At 44.4% G+C, this 17,556-nt stretch overlaps 1 protein-coding gene across 4 annotated transcripts in view; it reads right to left on the reverse strand.

Moving 5' to 3' along the window:
* Positions 1-770: 770 nt before the first annotated feature.
* LOC106579520 (brefeldin A-inhibited guanine nucleotide-exchange protein 1) overlaps positions 771-17,556 on the reverse strand; it is a 113,605-nt gene continuing 96,819 nt past the window's right edge. For all 4 annotated transcript variants that reach the window (XM_014159496.2, XM_014159495.2, XM_014159494.2 and 1 more), the window contains 13 exons: positions 15,156-15,328; positions 14,728-14,888; positions 13,502-13,632; positions 13,271-13,400; positions 12,910-13,045; positions 9,833-9,971; positions 9,236-9,308; positions 8,967-9,120; positions 8,717-8,856; positions 7,875-8,046; positions 7,505-7,643; positions 2,628-2,745; positions 771-2,477 (listed from right to left, as the gene is read on the reverse strand). In XM_014159496.2, coding sequence (XP_014014971.1) covers positions 2,250-2,477; positions 2,628-2,745; positions 7,505-7,643; positions 7,875-8,046; positions 8,717-8,856; positions 8,967-9,120; positions 9,236-9,308; positions 9,833-9,971; positions 12,910-13,045; positions 13,271-13,400; positions 13,502-13,632; positions 14,728-14,888; positions 15,156-15,328 — 1,894 coding nt within the window. In that variant the 3' untranslated portion in view covers positions 771-2,249. The remainder of the gene's footprint in view (positions 2,478-2,627; positions 2,746-7,504; positions 7,644-7,874; positions 8,047-8,716; positions 8,857-8,966; positions 9,121-9,235; positions 9,309-9,832; positions 9,972-12,909; positions 13,046-13,270; positions 13,401-13,501; positions 13,633-14,727; positions 14,889-15,155; positions 15,329-17,556) is intronic.

Below are 17,556 nucleotides of genomic sequence, written 5' to 3' on the forward strand. Positions count from 1 at the left end.
TTCCACGGAGTGTCTTTTGCGTCCTTTTGATATTTTAAGTAGAAATTGTGAACCAATATTGAATTTTAAAAGCCTGTTATATTAAATGAAGTGCCCTTTTAATATAGACCACATGGAGGGTTGAATAATTATGTAATAAATTCAGCATATGGACATGTCCCTCCGTCAACCCCATTTCAATTCTAGGAAGATTTCAACCCACTTAATCCCAAGATTTCACCATCATACATCTGTCCCTCATTTTAAGGTCAACCCTGTTACGTGAACTGAACTCTAGTTTTAATATGGTGAAACTATTCCTTAACTATTGTTTTCAAAAGTGACATTGAACTTCTAGTCAAATCATGGCCATTTTCTGGTGTTTTGTGTTGGGTCACGCATGATGTCAAGTTCCTATTTTTTTCTTGCATTCAATTGCCACTCCCTGTTGCACACAAGCTTCCATTCCCCTGGTCACGCAGGGATTTATGGCTGATTAAGAGATTATTTGACAATTTAAAACAATACAACCACACGTGGATAACGCATTTCAAGTCATCAAGAATGACAGTTTGAAGATTAAATCATCAACCCTGTTACTTTATTTGGCACTTAATATGCAACTTATTTAACCTCTTGAGATGGGAATACTTGTTTTTTTATGAAGTTGAACTCTGCCAGAATGTTAAAATTAGATGAATTATTTTTGGGGGGGTGGACCACTTCTCAAAAAGGCACGGAATTGGTGGAACGACCCATATAGTCCAATCAAATCAAAATGGCCGAACAAATCAAGTTCAAAAACTTTATTGACCTATAACCTGATTAAAATGTCGGATGATGACCAGTTTTGTACAGAAAGTTTTACAGAAGTCTTTTTTCAACATAGAAAACTTTACATTGCTGTACCATATACATTTTGTTTTCTACATCCGTGAGCAAGGAATGCGTCCCATTCACAAGTCTTCTTTTAAAGCACAGTTAACATTATTCTTCATTTACTCTATACATACAGCATGTCCCCAAACAAAAGAAAAGGTAAATTAAATATATTATGAATTTATTCAAATTTGTACACAGAGTGGAAACTAACTTGAAACATGGAAACAGACCAGTGATTCAGAAGCAGCTCACACCAGGGGCCTATTCAGAAGCATTGCAGATAGAAATGTTGTATATAGAGCTGATAATTCCTTGTAGTATATGACAATCATATCTACACAATACATTTCTATCTTGAACGTTGGAACCTCCTGAACGGGGCCCCTAGTTGCTCTCCTTTTTTCCAGTTTTAGGAGGAGCCCCAGTTATCGACTATCAGTTAAAAAGTCTCAGAACATATCAAGTGGAATAATTTAACCCATAACTTTCTGCCGTCTCGTCGCTCAATTACAAACTGCAGAACAGATGGTTCAGTCAAAATAAATAATCACAAAATCTTCAATAAAGAGATCAAGTGCAGCAGAATACAGAAAAAAAAATTACGAAATAAAATCCAGTGTTATGAGATTACATTACAAAGCGCCATTTTTGTAGTTAATATTTAATCCACAGGGCTATTGGTGTTAACGTTAGCCATCAGTGGTGCAGCCAGGAAAATATCTGAATTATTATTGAGTAAGAAATGTCACGTTTCACATTACTGAATATTCGTCATTTGCATTGCATGATGTACGTGTAGCCATTTCATTCTCAAGAGTAGCTTGTAAGGATACAGTCATGTCAAGAAGCAGTACCTTTTGAAATATATTTGACTCTTCTGAGTCAGAAAGGTGGGTAGGCCAATTGTATAATCATAGTTATTCTGCAGTCGTCAGTAGAATTGGAGAATCAGATCTTCACACAATGCCAAGCCATTCTTCCAGTGATATGAGGGGCTTCGGGTAGAAGTTGCCCATAGGATCGAAGATCAGCTTGACCTCCCAAAATCCTAACCATAAGGGGGATGCAAAAACTGGCCTTCGATCAGTTTCTAGGGGCAACTTCAACCTACTCTGAAATGAGGGGGCAGTTCCTGTCACATGACCAGTCAGGTTCACAGTAGAGATCTCTGGCAGTTTCCTGTACCGTTAGTGGGGGATTCTGGGCAACTGCCAAATCCAGAGGGGGTGAAGTCTGGTCAGATGCACCCCTTGTAGTACCCTGGGGGATGGGAGACCATAGTCCTAAAGGGTTTGTAGACAAACCCAAGGCAAGAGGGGAGAAGGACTTTCAGAGTTCCAGGCTTCCCTATCCAGAGGTCTCGGTGCCAGCCCGCTACAAGTGCAACATCACTGGGCTTCCTCTCCAGCCACCTCCCCTCTCTCCACCGCAACTTCCAGCTCTGGTTCTGGCATTGGTTCCTGTTTCGGCTGGGAGGTGTCAGGTATCTGGGCGATCTGGAACACGATCCCAATGCGTAGGTAGAACTTCCGCAGCACGGACCGCAGTTCTGGGATAAGATCAACCTGCATGATCTCGCACAGCAGAGGGTAGTACCTGGACGCATGGGCCTTGAACTGGGGGCCAAGAGAGAGACATAAAACATCTACATACAGATTGGATTGATATCCATACAAAGATGGGGTTAGGTCTCCTTGAACATGTCACTGACAATGACCTGACCAAATCAATGGCCTGTCAATGTTGTTAATGGTTGAGATCCTTACCCTGTCGTCACTGATCTTCAGGACCTTGGTGAGGAAGAGGAGGAGCAGGTTGGTCCAGGCTTCTCTGTGGCTCTCTGATGTTAGAGTCAGGAAGTAGGCTACTGCCTCACTGCACACACTAGAGGGAAAGATGGAGAGATCATGATAACATGACTCATTAGCCATATGAAAACTGTTCAGGGACACAGAATTAAGATGCGATTCACTAATTAATTAGCACCAAGACTTATTTCACTGCCAACGTGAAATTATTTGACGAGTTGACTCTCTACACCAGCCACAGGGAGAGGAGCAGCCATGACCTCAGCATTTCCCTCTGTCCTCTAGCCCTCACCCTGGACCTTTCCTCAGAACCGCCATCTGCCAGCCCTTCATCCCTCCTCCTCCTCCTCCTCTCTTTCCCATCTTCACAGTCCCCCTACACTCCATGACCTAGTCACCTCCCAAATCGGTTTAGTTCTTTTAGAACACTGCCATAATCAACCCTGCAGTACTGCTGCAGTCTCCTCTAGCATGATGCCCTGCTATGTTTGTGTGGTGTGTGTCAGTTTGCTGCTACAGTCTCCTCTAGCATGATGCCCTGCTATGTTTGTGTGGTGTGTGTCAGTTTGCTGCTACAGTCTCCTCTAGCATGATGCCCTGCTATGTTTGTGTGGTGTGTGTCAGTTTGCTGCTACAGTCTCCTCTAGCATGATGCCCTGCTATGTTTGTGTGGTGTGTGTCAGTTTGCTGCTACAGTCTCCTCTAGCATGATGCCCTGCTATGTTTGTGTGGTGTGTGTCAGTTTGCTGCTACAGTCTCCTCTAGCATGATGCCCTGCTATGTTTGTGTGGTGTGTGTCAGTTTGTTGCTACAGTCTCCTCTAGCATGATGCCCTGCTATGTTTGTGTGGTGTGTGTCAGTTTGCTGCTACAGTCTCCTCTAGCATGATGCCCTGCTATGTTTGTGTGGTGTGTGTCAGTTTGCTGCTACAGTCTCCTCTAGCATGATGCCCTGCTATGTTTGTGTGGTGTGTGTCAGTTTGCTGCTACAGTCTCCTCTAGCATGATGCCCTGCTATGTTTGTGTGGTGTGTGTCAGTTTGCTGCTACAGTCTCCTCTAGCATGATGCCCTGCTATGTTTGTGTGGTGTGTGTCAGTTTGCTGCTACAGTCTCCTCTAGCATGATGCCCTGCTATGTTTGTGTGGTGTGTGTCAGTTTGCTGCTACAGTCTCCTCTAGCATGATGCCCTGCTATGTTTGTGTGGTGTGTGTCAGTTTGCTGCTACAGTCTCCTCTAGCATGATGCCCTGCTATGTTTGTGTGGTGTGTGTCAGTTTGTTGCTACAGTCTCCTCTAGCATGATGCCCTGCTATGTTTGTGTGGTGTGTGTCAGTTTGCTGCTACAGTCTCCTCTAGCATGATGCCCTGCTATGTTTGTGTGGTGTGTGTCAGTTTGCTGCTACAGTCTCCTCTAGCATGATGCCCTGCTATGTTTGTGTGGTGTGTGTCAGTTTGCTGCTACAGTCTCCTCTAGCATGATGCCCTGCTATGTTTGTGTGGTGTGTGTCAGTTTGCTGCTACAGTCTCCTCTAGCATGATGCCCTGCTATGTTTGTGTGGTGTGTGTCAGTTTGCTGCTACAGTCTCCTCTAGCATGATGCCCTGCTATGTTTGTGTGGTGTGTGTCAGTTTGCTGCTACAGTCTCCTCTAGCATGATGCCCTGCTATGTTTGTGTGGTGTGTGTCAGTTTGTTGCGCATCTTTGTGACAGTGCAATTCAGTGAGTGTTCCCTTTCTCTCTCCCTCCCTTCTTTCTCTGTCCCTCTCTCCCTCACACACGAATGCACATAGAGACTGACAACCTAAGTGTTTCCTGTTAATCTAGACACTGCCTTTAATACAAAGTGAATCAGAAAGAGACAAGATTGATAGCTACTTGGTTATCCTCTAATAGAGACAAGATGATAGCTACTTGGTTATCCTCTAATAGAGACCAGATGATAGCTACTTGGTTATCCTCTAATAGAGACCAGATGATAGCTACTTGGTTGTCCTCTAATAGAGACCAGATGATAGCTACTTGGTTATCCTCTAATAGAGACAAGATGATAGCTACTTGGTTATCCTCTAATAGAGACAAGGTGATATCTACTTGGTTATCCTCTAATAGAGACCAGATGATAGCTACTTGGTTATCCTCTAATAGAGACCAGATGATAGCTACTTGGTTATCCTCTAATAGAGACAAGGTGATAGCTACTTGGTTATCCTCTAATAGAGACCAGATGATAGCTACTTGGTTATCCTCTAATAGAGACCAGATGATAGCTACTTGGTTATCCTCTAATTGAGACCAGATGATAGCTACTTGGTTGTCCTCTAATAGAGACCAGATGATAGCTACTTGGTTATCCTCTAATAGAGACAAGGTGATAGCTACTTGGTTATCCTCTAATAGAGACAAGATTGATAGCTACTTGGTTATCCTCTAATTGAGAGAAGATAATAGCTACTTGGTTATCCTCTAATAGAGACCAGATGATAGCTACTTGGTTATCCTCTAATAGAGACAAGGTGATAGCTACTTGGTTATCCTCTAATAGAGACAAGATGATAGCTACTTGGTTATCCTCTAATAGAGACCAGATGATAGCTACTTGGTTATCCTCTAATAGAGACCAGATGATAGCTACTTGGTTATCCTCTAATAGAGAGAAGATGATAGCTACTTGGTTATCCTCTAATAGAGACAAGATGATAGCTACTTGGTTATCCTCTAATAGAGACCAGATGATAGCTACTTGGTTATCCTCTAATAGAGACAAGATTGATAGCTACTTGGTTATCCTCTAATTGAGAGAAGATGATAGCTACTTGGTTATCCTCTAATAGAGACCAGATGATAGCTACTTGGTTATCCTCTAATAGAGACAAGGTGATAGCTACTTGGTTATCCTCTAATAGAGACAAGATGATAGCTACTTGGTTATCCTCTAATTGAGACAAGATGATATCTACTTGGTTATCCTCTAATAAAGACAAGATTGATAGCTACTTGGTTATCCTCTAATAGAGACAAGATGATAGCTACTTGGTTATCCTCTAATAGAGAGAAGATGATAGCTACTTGGTTATCCTCTAATAGAGACGATTGATAGCTACTTGGTTATCCTCTAATAGAGAGAAGATGATAGCTACTTGGTTATCCTCTAATAGAGACGATTGATAGCTACTTGGTTATCCTCTAATTGAGACCAGATGATAGCTACTTGGTTATCCTCTAATAGAGAGAAGGTGATAGCTACTTGGTTATCCTCTAATAGAGACAAGATGATAGCTACTTGGTTATCCTCTAATAGAGACCAGATGATAGCTACTTGGTTATCCTCTAATAGAGACAAGATGATAGCTACTTGGTTATCCTCTAATAGAGACAAGATGATAGCTACTTGGTTATCCTCTAATAGAGACCAGATGATAGCTACTTGGTTATCCTCTAATTGAGACCAGATGATAGCTACTTGGTTGTCCTCTAATAGAGACCAGATGATAGCTACTTGGTTATCCTCTAATAGAGACAAGGTGATAGCTACTTGGTTATCCTCTAATAGAGACCAGATGATAGCTACTTGGTTATCCTCTAATAGAGACAAGGTGATAGCTACTTGGTTATCCTCTAATAGAGACCAGATGATAGCTACTTGGTAATCCTCTAATAGAGACAAGATGATAGCTACTTGGTTATCCTCTAATAGAGACCAGATGATAGCTACTTGGTTATCCTCTAATAGAGACCAGATGATAGCTACTTGGTTATCCTCTAATAGAGACCAGATGATAGCTACTTGGTTATCCTCTAATAGAGACCAGATGATAGCTACTTGGTTATCCTCTAATAGAGACCAGATGATAGCTACTTGGTTATCCTCTAATAGAGAGAAGGTGATGACAACTGTGTTGACTCCGTAATAACAGCGGCATTCTGTCTGTTTGTGGATCCATATACAATACCCACTATCCATTCCAGATATTTCAGATAGCTGTCACATTTAGACAGGCTGTCTAAATGAGTGGAGAGAGTGGGAGTCATCGACTGTTGGCGATACATCAACACAATCTGACTCAGTCATTCTCTCTCAGGACCAATTTATTTTGATTCCCCTCTCGCTTTGGTGGATAATTCAATTTTGCGTCGGCGACTGTGACTTCTCTATTCCCTAGTAAACAGAGGCGTCACTCTGTCTCAGTCCCTCAGACAGCTGTGGTCAGGACAGAGCACCGGTGTCGTATCGAGATGTGTGTCCGCTCCCCCATTCAATCCTGCCCCCCTCTAATGACATGGACTGATCAATGCCTGCCTTCCCCAGCAGCCTGCCTGCCTTCTCCCAGCAGCCTGCCTGCCTTCTCCCAGCAGCCTGCCTGCCTTCTCCCAGCAGCCTGCTGGGAGCCTGTCCTCTCCCAGCAGCCCCTCATGAAAAATGATGAGTTGTTTATTCTGGTAGATAGCTGCCTGCTGCCTGGTTCTGAAATACTCCAGACGTTCCATTTATAGGATTTCAATAAAAGTAATGTTTGCAGAGAGTTCCACCCACAACAAAGCAGCAAATTAGTTATTAAATATTTTTGTAAATCAAGAGCACATTCTGGGCATCCTTCAGACATATGTGAAAATACAGTAATTCCCTCCGTATGACTCCCATCACACACAGCTCCATGAGGGAGGTGTGTGTGTGCAGTGAGAGGATGATTGTCGTGACATGGTGAAAGGCTCGTTAGTGAGAGGGAGAGGAGCAGAACAACAACAGGAAGCTGTAGAAAAGAACTGCAGAGGGCATTTGTATAGTTTGACAGGCGCCATTCAGTGATATGGTGGTGGGGCGTGGCGGTTCTTCCTTACTTGAGCAGCCGTCTCTGGACCTCCTCCCAGGCGGTCTGACGGCTGTCGTCAGTGTACATCCGGAACAGGATCCTCAGGCCACACGCCAGACTGCTGGTCTCCTGCTTCAGCAGATTGGGCTTTGACTTCCCTTTAAAACCTGGAACAGACAGAGAGAGAGTGGTTACTGCCCGTTACGGTCACAGAGAGGCCCATCACCACTAGGGAGTACAAACGGGGGGCATTGTGCCAATTGTTCAAAGAATTCCATTTGAGATTCATAACATCACTCTTCTACTTCATGTCATTCTAGCAGATTCCTCGGGTGGTGCACTGCAGAGCCATAGATGGACGCTGGTATAACCGCCTTTGTTCTGGTGCAGTGACCCACCTGCCTTCCAGAGAGTGGTCCTCTGCTCGTTGTTGGCATTGAAGGCTTTGGCGAAGCGGTGGGACTCCAGCAGACAGTCCAGCAGCTTGAACAGCTGTTCTGAGGTCAGGTAGCGGTACATTCCCTGGTCCTGGGTCTCCACAAGTACGTCTGCTGCGTCCAGAGCATCTCTCTGGAGAGGACCAACACATACACAACCATTAGACAACCTTCACAACCATTAGACAACCAAACACAACCATTAGAGAACCAAACACATACATACACAACCATTAGACAACCAAACACAACCATTAGACAACCAAACACATACATATACACACAACCATTAGACAACCTTAACACAACCAAACACATACATACACAACCATTAGACAACCAAACACATACATACACAACCATTAGACAACCAAACACAACCAAATACATACAAAGCCTTCTCACTTCTTTGTTGTCAATAGATTCCTCCTTCCTTAACAACTACTACAATAACAACATATAGTAAGTAGATCAGTGTTTCCCAAACTTGGTCCTGGGGACCCCAAGGGCTGCACGTTTTGGTTTTTGCCCTAGCACGATTCAAATAATCAAATCTTGATGATGAGTTGATTATTTGAATCAGCGGTGTAGTGCTAGGATAAAAACCTAAACGTGCAGCCCTTAGGCCCGGGTTTGGGAAACGCTGCAATAGATACATTTAACATTTTCAATGATCAGTCCATCCAGCCAAACTACTGAAAATTAATCCGGCAAGAACAAACATTTTAGCAAGAAATGTGTCCTTCCCCAAAGTTCTGAACCAGTGATACCTCTCATCCTCCACATAGGGAGTGAGCCGTTACCTGTGCAGCAGCCAGGTTCTCAGCGTCCTCCTTCCTGCTGGTCGCAGGGAAGAAGACCATGTTGTCTATGGTCTGGATCAGCTCCAACTGTACCACACACTTAATGAGCAAGGCTGAGAATAACCTCTGCTCCTGGATCTCTGTGGAACACACACGCACGCACGCACACACGCACACGCACACAAATAATGAGCATAAGGTTGAAAAACACTCCAGTTGTACAAGGCGTAAAAGTGAGAGAGACACTAACTTATTGGGGTCCTGTTTCTGGGGCCGTCCTCATAAATGCCTGTGCTGTACTGACTCTGCCGCCGGGTCTCCATAGCAACCCTCTCTGCGCTGTTGATGGAATGCTGGTCCTCGGAATGGGACTGGATGTCCACGGACTTCTGGGAAATTGAGTCCTGAGGGCACATGGGCAGAAGTAATTTTGTCTGCATGGTACTGGGTTATGTTGCTGTACGGTCTAATCTGGCATAAGAGATACACCAGACTGACTGGAAGACCTACAGTACATACCAGCTGTCTGTCTGATATGTCCTGTGGTGTCATGGGATCTCCCTCTGCTCCTGCTGGTCTCCATGTCAACAGCCTGACAAGAGGGCAGAGAGGTACGATATGTGACAGGACAGTGCTACTCTACTTTTACACAGCATCACAGTGTTATACCATACACAGACAGTCAGTTATCACTCTATTAACTAAACAATGGTAGAAGTGACCACGGCCATTCAATTCCACCTCTCCCGTCCCTTCTTATTGGATGTTTCTTCATATGAAGACTATACTGGGGCGGCAGGTAGCCTAGTGGTTAGAGCATTGGACTAGTAACCGAAAGGTTGCAAGATTGAATCCCCGAGCTGACAAGGTAAAAAAATCTGTCGTTCTGCCCCTGAACAAGGCAGTTAATCCACTGTTCCTAGGCCATCATTGAAAATAAGAATTTGTTCTTAACTGACTTGCCTAGTTAAATAAAGGAGGAAAACATTTTTTTTAAATGACTGTCTCAGTGGCTCCATGTTTACTATCACTATGGTCAGCAATAACACAATCATCACAGACAATATTCCCAGATGAATCTCAGCGATATGAATAAAGCCTGCATCAGTATCTTACGCGTGTGGGATGGTGGTCTTGAAGATGTCCAGCATGCAGTTACAGGTCTTGTCCCAGGTCTCTGGAGTAAACTTCTCTCCATTCAGGATGACCACGTTCTCCAGACAGTTGGTGCCTGACCGGGCCAACTGCTCATTATCTAGGCCGAGAGGGAGAGGAGGAGTCAAGAAAAGAGAGAGTGGAGAGAATAAGTGAGGGAGGGAGAAAGTAGAGTCAATTAATGTTGAGAGAGAAGGGAGGGAAGAAAGGGAGGGGTGGGGATTGAACAGAAGAGGAAATAGTTCCCTAGGCTGGTTTAGCAGTCCATCAGCCTCTGGATCACATATACCGGTGCAACATGGGTTCCAATCCATCCTACTGCTATTTCACTACACTCTACCTCCGTCTTATCCAGTCAACCAAAAAATGACCCACTCCTTAAAGAAAAAAAGGAGAGGAATTATGCACAAGAAAGAGGGATGGAGGTGTACTCAGTATAAACCCAGGACTGAATGGAGGTGTACTCAGTATAAACCCAGGACTGAATGGAGGTGTACTCAGTATAAACCCCAGGACTGAATGGAGGTGTACTCAGTATAAACCCAGGACTGAATGGAGGTGTACTCAGTATAAACCCAGGACTGAATGGAGGTGTACTCAGTATAAACCCAGGACTGAATGGAGGTGTACTCAGTATAAACCCAGGACTGAATGGAGGTGTACTCAGTATAAACCCAGGACTGAATGGAGGTGTACTCAGTATAAACCCAGGACTGAATGGAGGTGTACTCAGTATAAACCCAGGACTGAATGGAGGTGTACTCAGTATAAACCCAGGACTGAATGGAGGTGTACTCAGTATAAACCCAGGACTGAATGGAGGTGTACTCAGTATAAACCCAGGACTGAATGGAGGTATACTCAGTATAAACCCCAGGACTGAATGGAAGTGTACTCAGTATAAACCCAGGACTGAATGGAGGTATACTCAGTATAAACCCAGGACTGAATGGAGGTGTACTCAGTATAAACCCAGGACTGAATGGAGGTGTACTCAGTATAAACCCAGGACTGAATGGAGGTGTACTCAGTATAAACCCAGGACTGAATGGAGGTGTACTCAGTATAAACCCAGGACTGAATGGAGGTGTACTCAGTATAAACCCCAGGACTGAATGGAGGTGTACTCAGTATAAACCCAGGACTGAATGGAGGTGTACTCAGTATAAACCCAGGACTGAATGGAGGTGTACTCAGTTTAAACCCCAGGACTGAATGGAGGTGTACTCAGTATAAACCCAGGACTGAATGGAGGTGTACTCAGTATAAACCCCAGGACTGAATGGAGGTGTACTCAGTATAAACCCAGGACTGAATGGAGGTGTACTCAGTATAAACCCAGGACTGAATGGAGGAGTGTACTCAGTATAAACCCAGGACTGAATGGAGGAGTGTACTCAGTATAAACCCAGGACTGAATGGAGGTGTACTCAGTTTAAACCCAGGACTGAATGGAGGTGTACTCAGTATAAACCCAGGACTGAATGGAGGTGTACTCAGTATAAACCCAGGACTGAATGGAGGTGTACTCAGTATAAACCCCAGGACTGAATGGAGGTGTACTCAGTATAAACCCAGGACTGAATGGAGGTGTACTCAGTATAAACCCCAGGACTGAATGGAGGTGTACTCAGTATAAACCCAGGACTGAATGGAGGTGTACTCAGTATAAACCCCAGGACTGAATGGAGGTGTACTCAGTATAAACCCAGGACTGAATGGAGGTGTACTCAGTATAAACCCAGGACTGAATGGAGGTGTACTCAGTATAAACCCAGGACTGAATGGAGGTGTACACAGTATAAACCCAGGACTGAATGGAGGTGTACTCAGTATAAACCCAGGACTGAATGGAGGTGTACTCAGTATAAACCCAGGACTGAATGGAGGTGTACTCAGTATAAACCCAGGACTGAATGGAGGTGTACTCAGTATAAACCCAGGACTGAATGGAGGTGTACTCAGTATAAACCCAGGACTGAATGGAGGTGTACTCAGTATAAACCCCAGGACTGAATGGAGGTGTACTCAGTATAAACCCAGGACTGAATGGAGGTGTACTCAGTATAAACCCAGGACTGAATGGAGGTGTACTCAGTATAAACCCAGGACTGAATGGAGGTGTACTCAGTATAAACCCCAGGACTGAATGGAGGTGTACTCAGTATAAACCCAGGACTGAATGGAGGTGTACTCAGTATAAACCCAGGACTGAATGGAGGTGTACTCAGTATAAACCCCAGGACTGAATGGAGGTGTACTCAGTATAAACCCAGGACTGAATGGAGGTGTACTCAGTATAAACCCAGGACTGAATGGAGGTGTACTCAGTATAAACCCAGGACTGAATGGAGGTGTACTCAGTATAAACCCAGGACTGAATGGAGGTGTACTCAGTATAAACCCAGGACTGAATGGAGGTGTACTCAGTTTAAACCCCAGGACTGAATGGAGGTGTACTCAGTATAAACCCAGGACTGAATGGAGGTGTACTCAGTATAAACCCAGGACTGAATGGAGGTGTACTCAGTATAAACCCAGGACTGAATGGAGGTGTACTCAGTATAAACCCCAGGACTGAATGGAGGTGTACTCAGTATAAACCCCAGGACTGAATGGAGGTGTACTCAGTATAAACCCCAGGACTGAATGGAGGTGTACTCAGTATAAACCCAGGACTGAATGGAGGTGTACTCAGTATAAACCCAGGACTGAATGGAGGTGTACTCAGTATAAACCCAGGACTGAATGGAGGTGTACTCAGTATAAACCCCAGGACTGAATGGAGGTGTACTCAGTATAAACCCCAGGACTGAATGGAGGTGTACTCAGTATAAACCCAGGACTGAATGGAGGTGTACTCAGTATAAACCCCAGGACTGAATGGAGGTGTACTCAGTATAAACCCCAGGACTGAATGGAGGTGTACTCAGTATAAACCCAGGACTGAATGGAGGTGTACTCAGTATAAACCCAGGACTGAATGGAGGTGTACTCAGTATAAACCCCAGGACTGAAGGTTCGCTGTCTGTCCTCACCTTGCTGAACACACCAGTACAGCTGGGCCAGGATGTCATCCAGCAGGACATCACTGAGAGACTCAAAGTACTGCGTGAACACGTCAGAGATGGCGTAAAGTGCGTGGTTACAGGTCGTCGTCATCCACTCTGCTTTCTGGCAGACCAAAACACCACAGAAGGGTTACAACGGTTACACCAGTGCCTCTGGGCATAATCTAGTCATTGTAGCAATTGGTACTGGATACTAGTTGTACCCAGGGATTGGTGCTGTAAATTGTGGAACCAATGGTGTACATATGGAAATAGGCGTTGATTACACAGGAGATAAAGCTGGGTCTTTGATGAATGGGTGTTGGGTATTTGGGATGTGGAGACTTGCCTCAGTTTGCTGCTCAGGCAGCTTCATGTTGTCAAAGATCCTGAAGACGATTCTGAACAGATCCTGCCACCAATGTTTCTCAAAGGTGTGTCCATAGGTCTTCATCACCTCAAACATCACCGTCAGACCCCTGACACACACACACATACATTTACTCAACAGTACACCCTTACCATCAGTTCAGACTTAATATTCCCATCTAGGACGGCACAGGACTGAAACTCTTCTCACCTGGTCCTGACGTCCAGTTTACACCTGTTGATGATGCAGGACAGCTCAAAGAGGATGGGGAACCAGCCCCTCACCCACACCCGGTCCTCTGGGGCTACATTCATATCATCACTGGTGTAGTCTTTGAAGGCCTGCCAGAGAGAAAACAGGATTGCTTACCACCATGCCCTGAGATGACACACACATACACGGACATGCCGACAAACACTAACGTTTTAAGGCTCTAAGCCATACGTATGGTTCACTGGAGGCTTTCCCTGAATTTGCCCCACTGCCCATGCGTCCACACACACACAGACGCACACACACCTAATCCCCTCCTCTCCTCTTGTCCACCCCCACACAAACAAACAGAAAGCAGGCAGTGGGGCTGGAGCGTATAGACAAGAGACCTTGGGGAAAAGCACTGGCAGTAAACACCATATTTTCTAACATGGTACATTTTCATATGCAAACCTGTCATCAAGGCAAAGGGTGGCTATTTTGAAGAATCTCAAATATAACATATATTTTGATTTGTTAAACACTTTTTTGGTTACTACATGATTCCATATGTGTTATTTCATAGTTTTGATGTCTTCACTATTACTCTACAATGTAGAAAATAGTAAAAATAAAGAAAAACCCTGGAATGAGTAGGTGTGTTCAAACTTTTGACTGGTACCGTATATATACAGTCACAGTGGTCAGGTATTCTGCCACTGTGTACTCTCTGTTTAGGGCCAAATAGCATTCTACTTTGCTCTGTTTTTTTGTTAATTCTTTCCAATGTGTCAAGTAATTATCTTTTTGTTTTCTCATGATTTGGTTAGGTCTAATTGTGTTGCTGTCCTGGGGCTCTGTGGGGTCTGTTTGTGTTTGTGAACAGAGCCCCAGGACAAGCTTGCTTAAGGAACTCTTCTCCAGGTTAATCTCTCTGTGGGTGATGGCTTTGTTATGGAAGGTTTGGTAATCGCTTCCTTTTAGGTGGAATAAAGGTTATTTTTTTAGTTTTTTTTAAATATACACAGATATCTCTCTAATTTGGGAGATGCTGTTACCCAGAGTGACTTACAATGTTTAGCTGGTAAGTCACAAGAAAAATATGAATGTTTGGGGACCAGTCATGGTCTAACATGAACATCTATGGGCAGTACCATTTGATGTTCAGCAATGACTGATTTGGGTTCAGGTCTTAACTATGAGACCTGGTAATAAACCCGGTCCAGTGTTTGTTTGTAACTGACCTGGGGCCTGTCAGAGACGTATTTGGCGCAGTGTCGGATGAGGCGGATGGCCTCCATGCTGGTGTCCGGGAAGGAGGCGTTGCAGGCAAACTCAGACAAACACTTGACTGCATCCTGGAAGGAGTCTATGGTGGCTGGGAAGTGCTTCTCAAATACATTAGCTGAGAGAAGAACAGAAGAAGATCAGAGGAAATGGATCAAATTGGAATCTGATGACTAAAGTTACCTGATCTGTCAATCAGAATTACATTCGATGGCCCTGTCATCAAAAATACTAAAATAAACAACTTGAGGATTAAATATTAATCTAATAGTGAAACCATCATATTGAAAATAACATCTCATAAGATAGAGACAATACAGATCAGATATGAAATATCAGTTCTTAGCCCGAGGTGTGTGTGTGTGTGTGTGTCTTAGTAACTCACTGGAGATGTGCCCCGTGGTCTGGAATGCTAGCTCTACGATGCTCTCGTCCTGGTCCGAGGCAGCCAGGTGGAACACTGAGAAGATGTTCTTCCAGCCCGACCGGATGTTCCCTGCCTGTGAGTTGACCATCTGGGCTATACAGCGCACCACCATGTCCCTGATCGTTGGAGATCTGGAGGAGCAGGAGGAGGACATATGGGTTATACTGTATGTGAAAGAAAGTTGGACTATGAGGAGGATCATCAATAGTGCAGTAACAGTCAAAGTACAAGTACCCTTGCTACAGCCCTTTATTCAGCCCGTCTCATTTTTCCCCTTTTGGATGTTGTGACATACTGGTTTCTGACGGCGACTGTTGTCATTGCGAAGAGCTGGTATATTTTTCCGGGTGCTTTGAAGAATGAGAGAGGGCCAGCCTCTGCACAAAAGTACTCTCACACACTGGCTGAGACTAATGAACACACAGCACCACAGGGCGTCCATGGCTTTACGTGGCTCCCTGCCACTTCCTCTGAGCTGTAACACTCTTCTCACAGTAAGCCAGTGGTTGGATATGGGACTGGTAGTTCTCCTTCACATCAATGAAAACAGCTTTTAACTCCAATTTGAATCAACTGCATCTGTGTCACAACTTCAACTCTGTAGTCTTTGATTTAGTTGCCAGAGTGCTACAGTGGGGGAAAAAAGTATTTGATCCCCTGCTGATTTTGTACGTTTGCCCACTGACAAAGAAATGATCAGTCTATAATTTTAATGGTATGTTTATTTGAACAGTGAGAGACAGAATAACAACAAAAAAATCCAGAAAAACGCATGTCAAAAATGTTATAAATTGACTTGCATTTTAATGAGGGAAATAAGTATTTGACCCCTCCGCAAAACATGACTTAGTACTTGGTGGCAAAACCCTTGTTGGCAATCACAGAGGTCAGATGCTTCTTGTAGTTGGCCACCAGGTTTGCACACATCTCAGGAGGGATTTTGTCTCACTCCTCTTTACAGATCTTCTCCAAGTCATTAAGGTTTCGAGGCTGACGTTTGGCAACTCGAACCTTCAGCTCCCTCCACAGACTTTCTATGGGATTAAGGTCTGGAGACTGGCTAGGCCACTCAAGGACCTTAATGTGCTTCTTCTTGAGCCACTCCTTTGTTGCCTTGGCCGTGTGTTTTGTGTCATTGTCATGCTGGAATACCCATCCACGACCCATTTTCAATGCCCTGGCTGAGGGAAGGAGGTTCTCACCCAAGATTTGACGGTACATGGCCCCGTCCATCATCCCTTTGATGCGGTGAAGTTGTCCTGTCCCCTTAGCAGAAAAACACCCCCAAAGCATAATGTTTCCACCTCCATGTTTGACGGTGGGGATGGTGTTCTTGGGGTCATAGGCAGCATTCCTCCTCCTCTTAACACGGCATGTTGAGTTGATGCCAAAGAGCTCCATTTTGGTCTCATCTGACCACAACACTTTCACCCAGTTGTCCTCTGAATCATTCAGATGTTCATTGGCAAACTTCAGACGGGCATGTATATGTGCTTTCTTGAGCAGGGGGACCTTGCGGGCGCTGCAGGATTTCAGTCCTTCACGGCATAGTGTGTTACCAATTGTTTTCTTGGTGACTATGGTCCCAGCTGCCTTGAGATCATTGACAAGATCCTCCCGTGTAGTTCTGGGCTGATTCCTCACCGTTCTCATGATCATTGCAACCCCACAAGGTGAGATCTTGCATGGAGCCCCAGGCCGAGATTGAGTTATTTTGTGTTTCTTCCATTTGCGAATAATCTCACCAACTGTTGTCACCTTCTCACCAAGCTGCTTGGCGATGGTCTTGCAGCCCATTCCAGCCTTGTGTAGGTCTACAATCTTGTTCCTGACATCCTTGGAGAGCTCTTTGGTCTTGGTCATGGTGGAGAGTTTGGAATCTGATTGATTGCTTCTGTGGACAGGTGTCTTTTATACAGGTAACAAACTGAGATTAGGAGCACTCCCTTTAAGAGTGTGCTCCTAATCTCAGCTCGTTACCTGTATATAAGACACCTGGGTGCCAGAAATCTTTCTGATTGAAAGGGGGTCAAATACTTATTTCCCTCATTAAAATGCAAATCAATTTATAACATTTTTGACATGCGTTTTTCTGGATTTTTTTGTTGTTATTCTGTCTCTCACTGTTGAAATAAACCTGCCATTAAAATTATAGACTGATCCTTTCTTTATCAGTGGGAAAACATACAAAATCAGCAGGGGATCAAATACTTCTTTCCCCTCACTGTATTCTAGTGCTCAAAACCAAGAAGAGATATTATATAAAATCCCAATCTCCATCTCGGGTTAGTTCTGACTAGGGATGTTGCGGTGACCGTATTACCGCCACACCGTCGGTCACGGGTCATGAAGGCAGTCA

Source organism: Salmo salar, chromosome ssa19, assembly GCF_905237065.1.
Source record: "Salmo salar chromosome ssa19, Ssal_v3.1, whole genome shotgun sequence".
NCBI classification, from domain to species: Eukaryota; Metazoa; Chordata; class Actinopteri; order Salmoniformes; family Salmonidae; genus Salmo; species Salmo salar.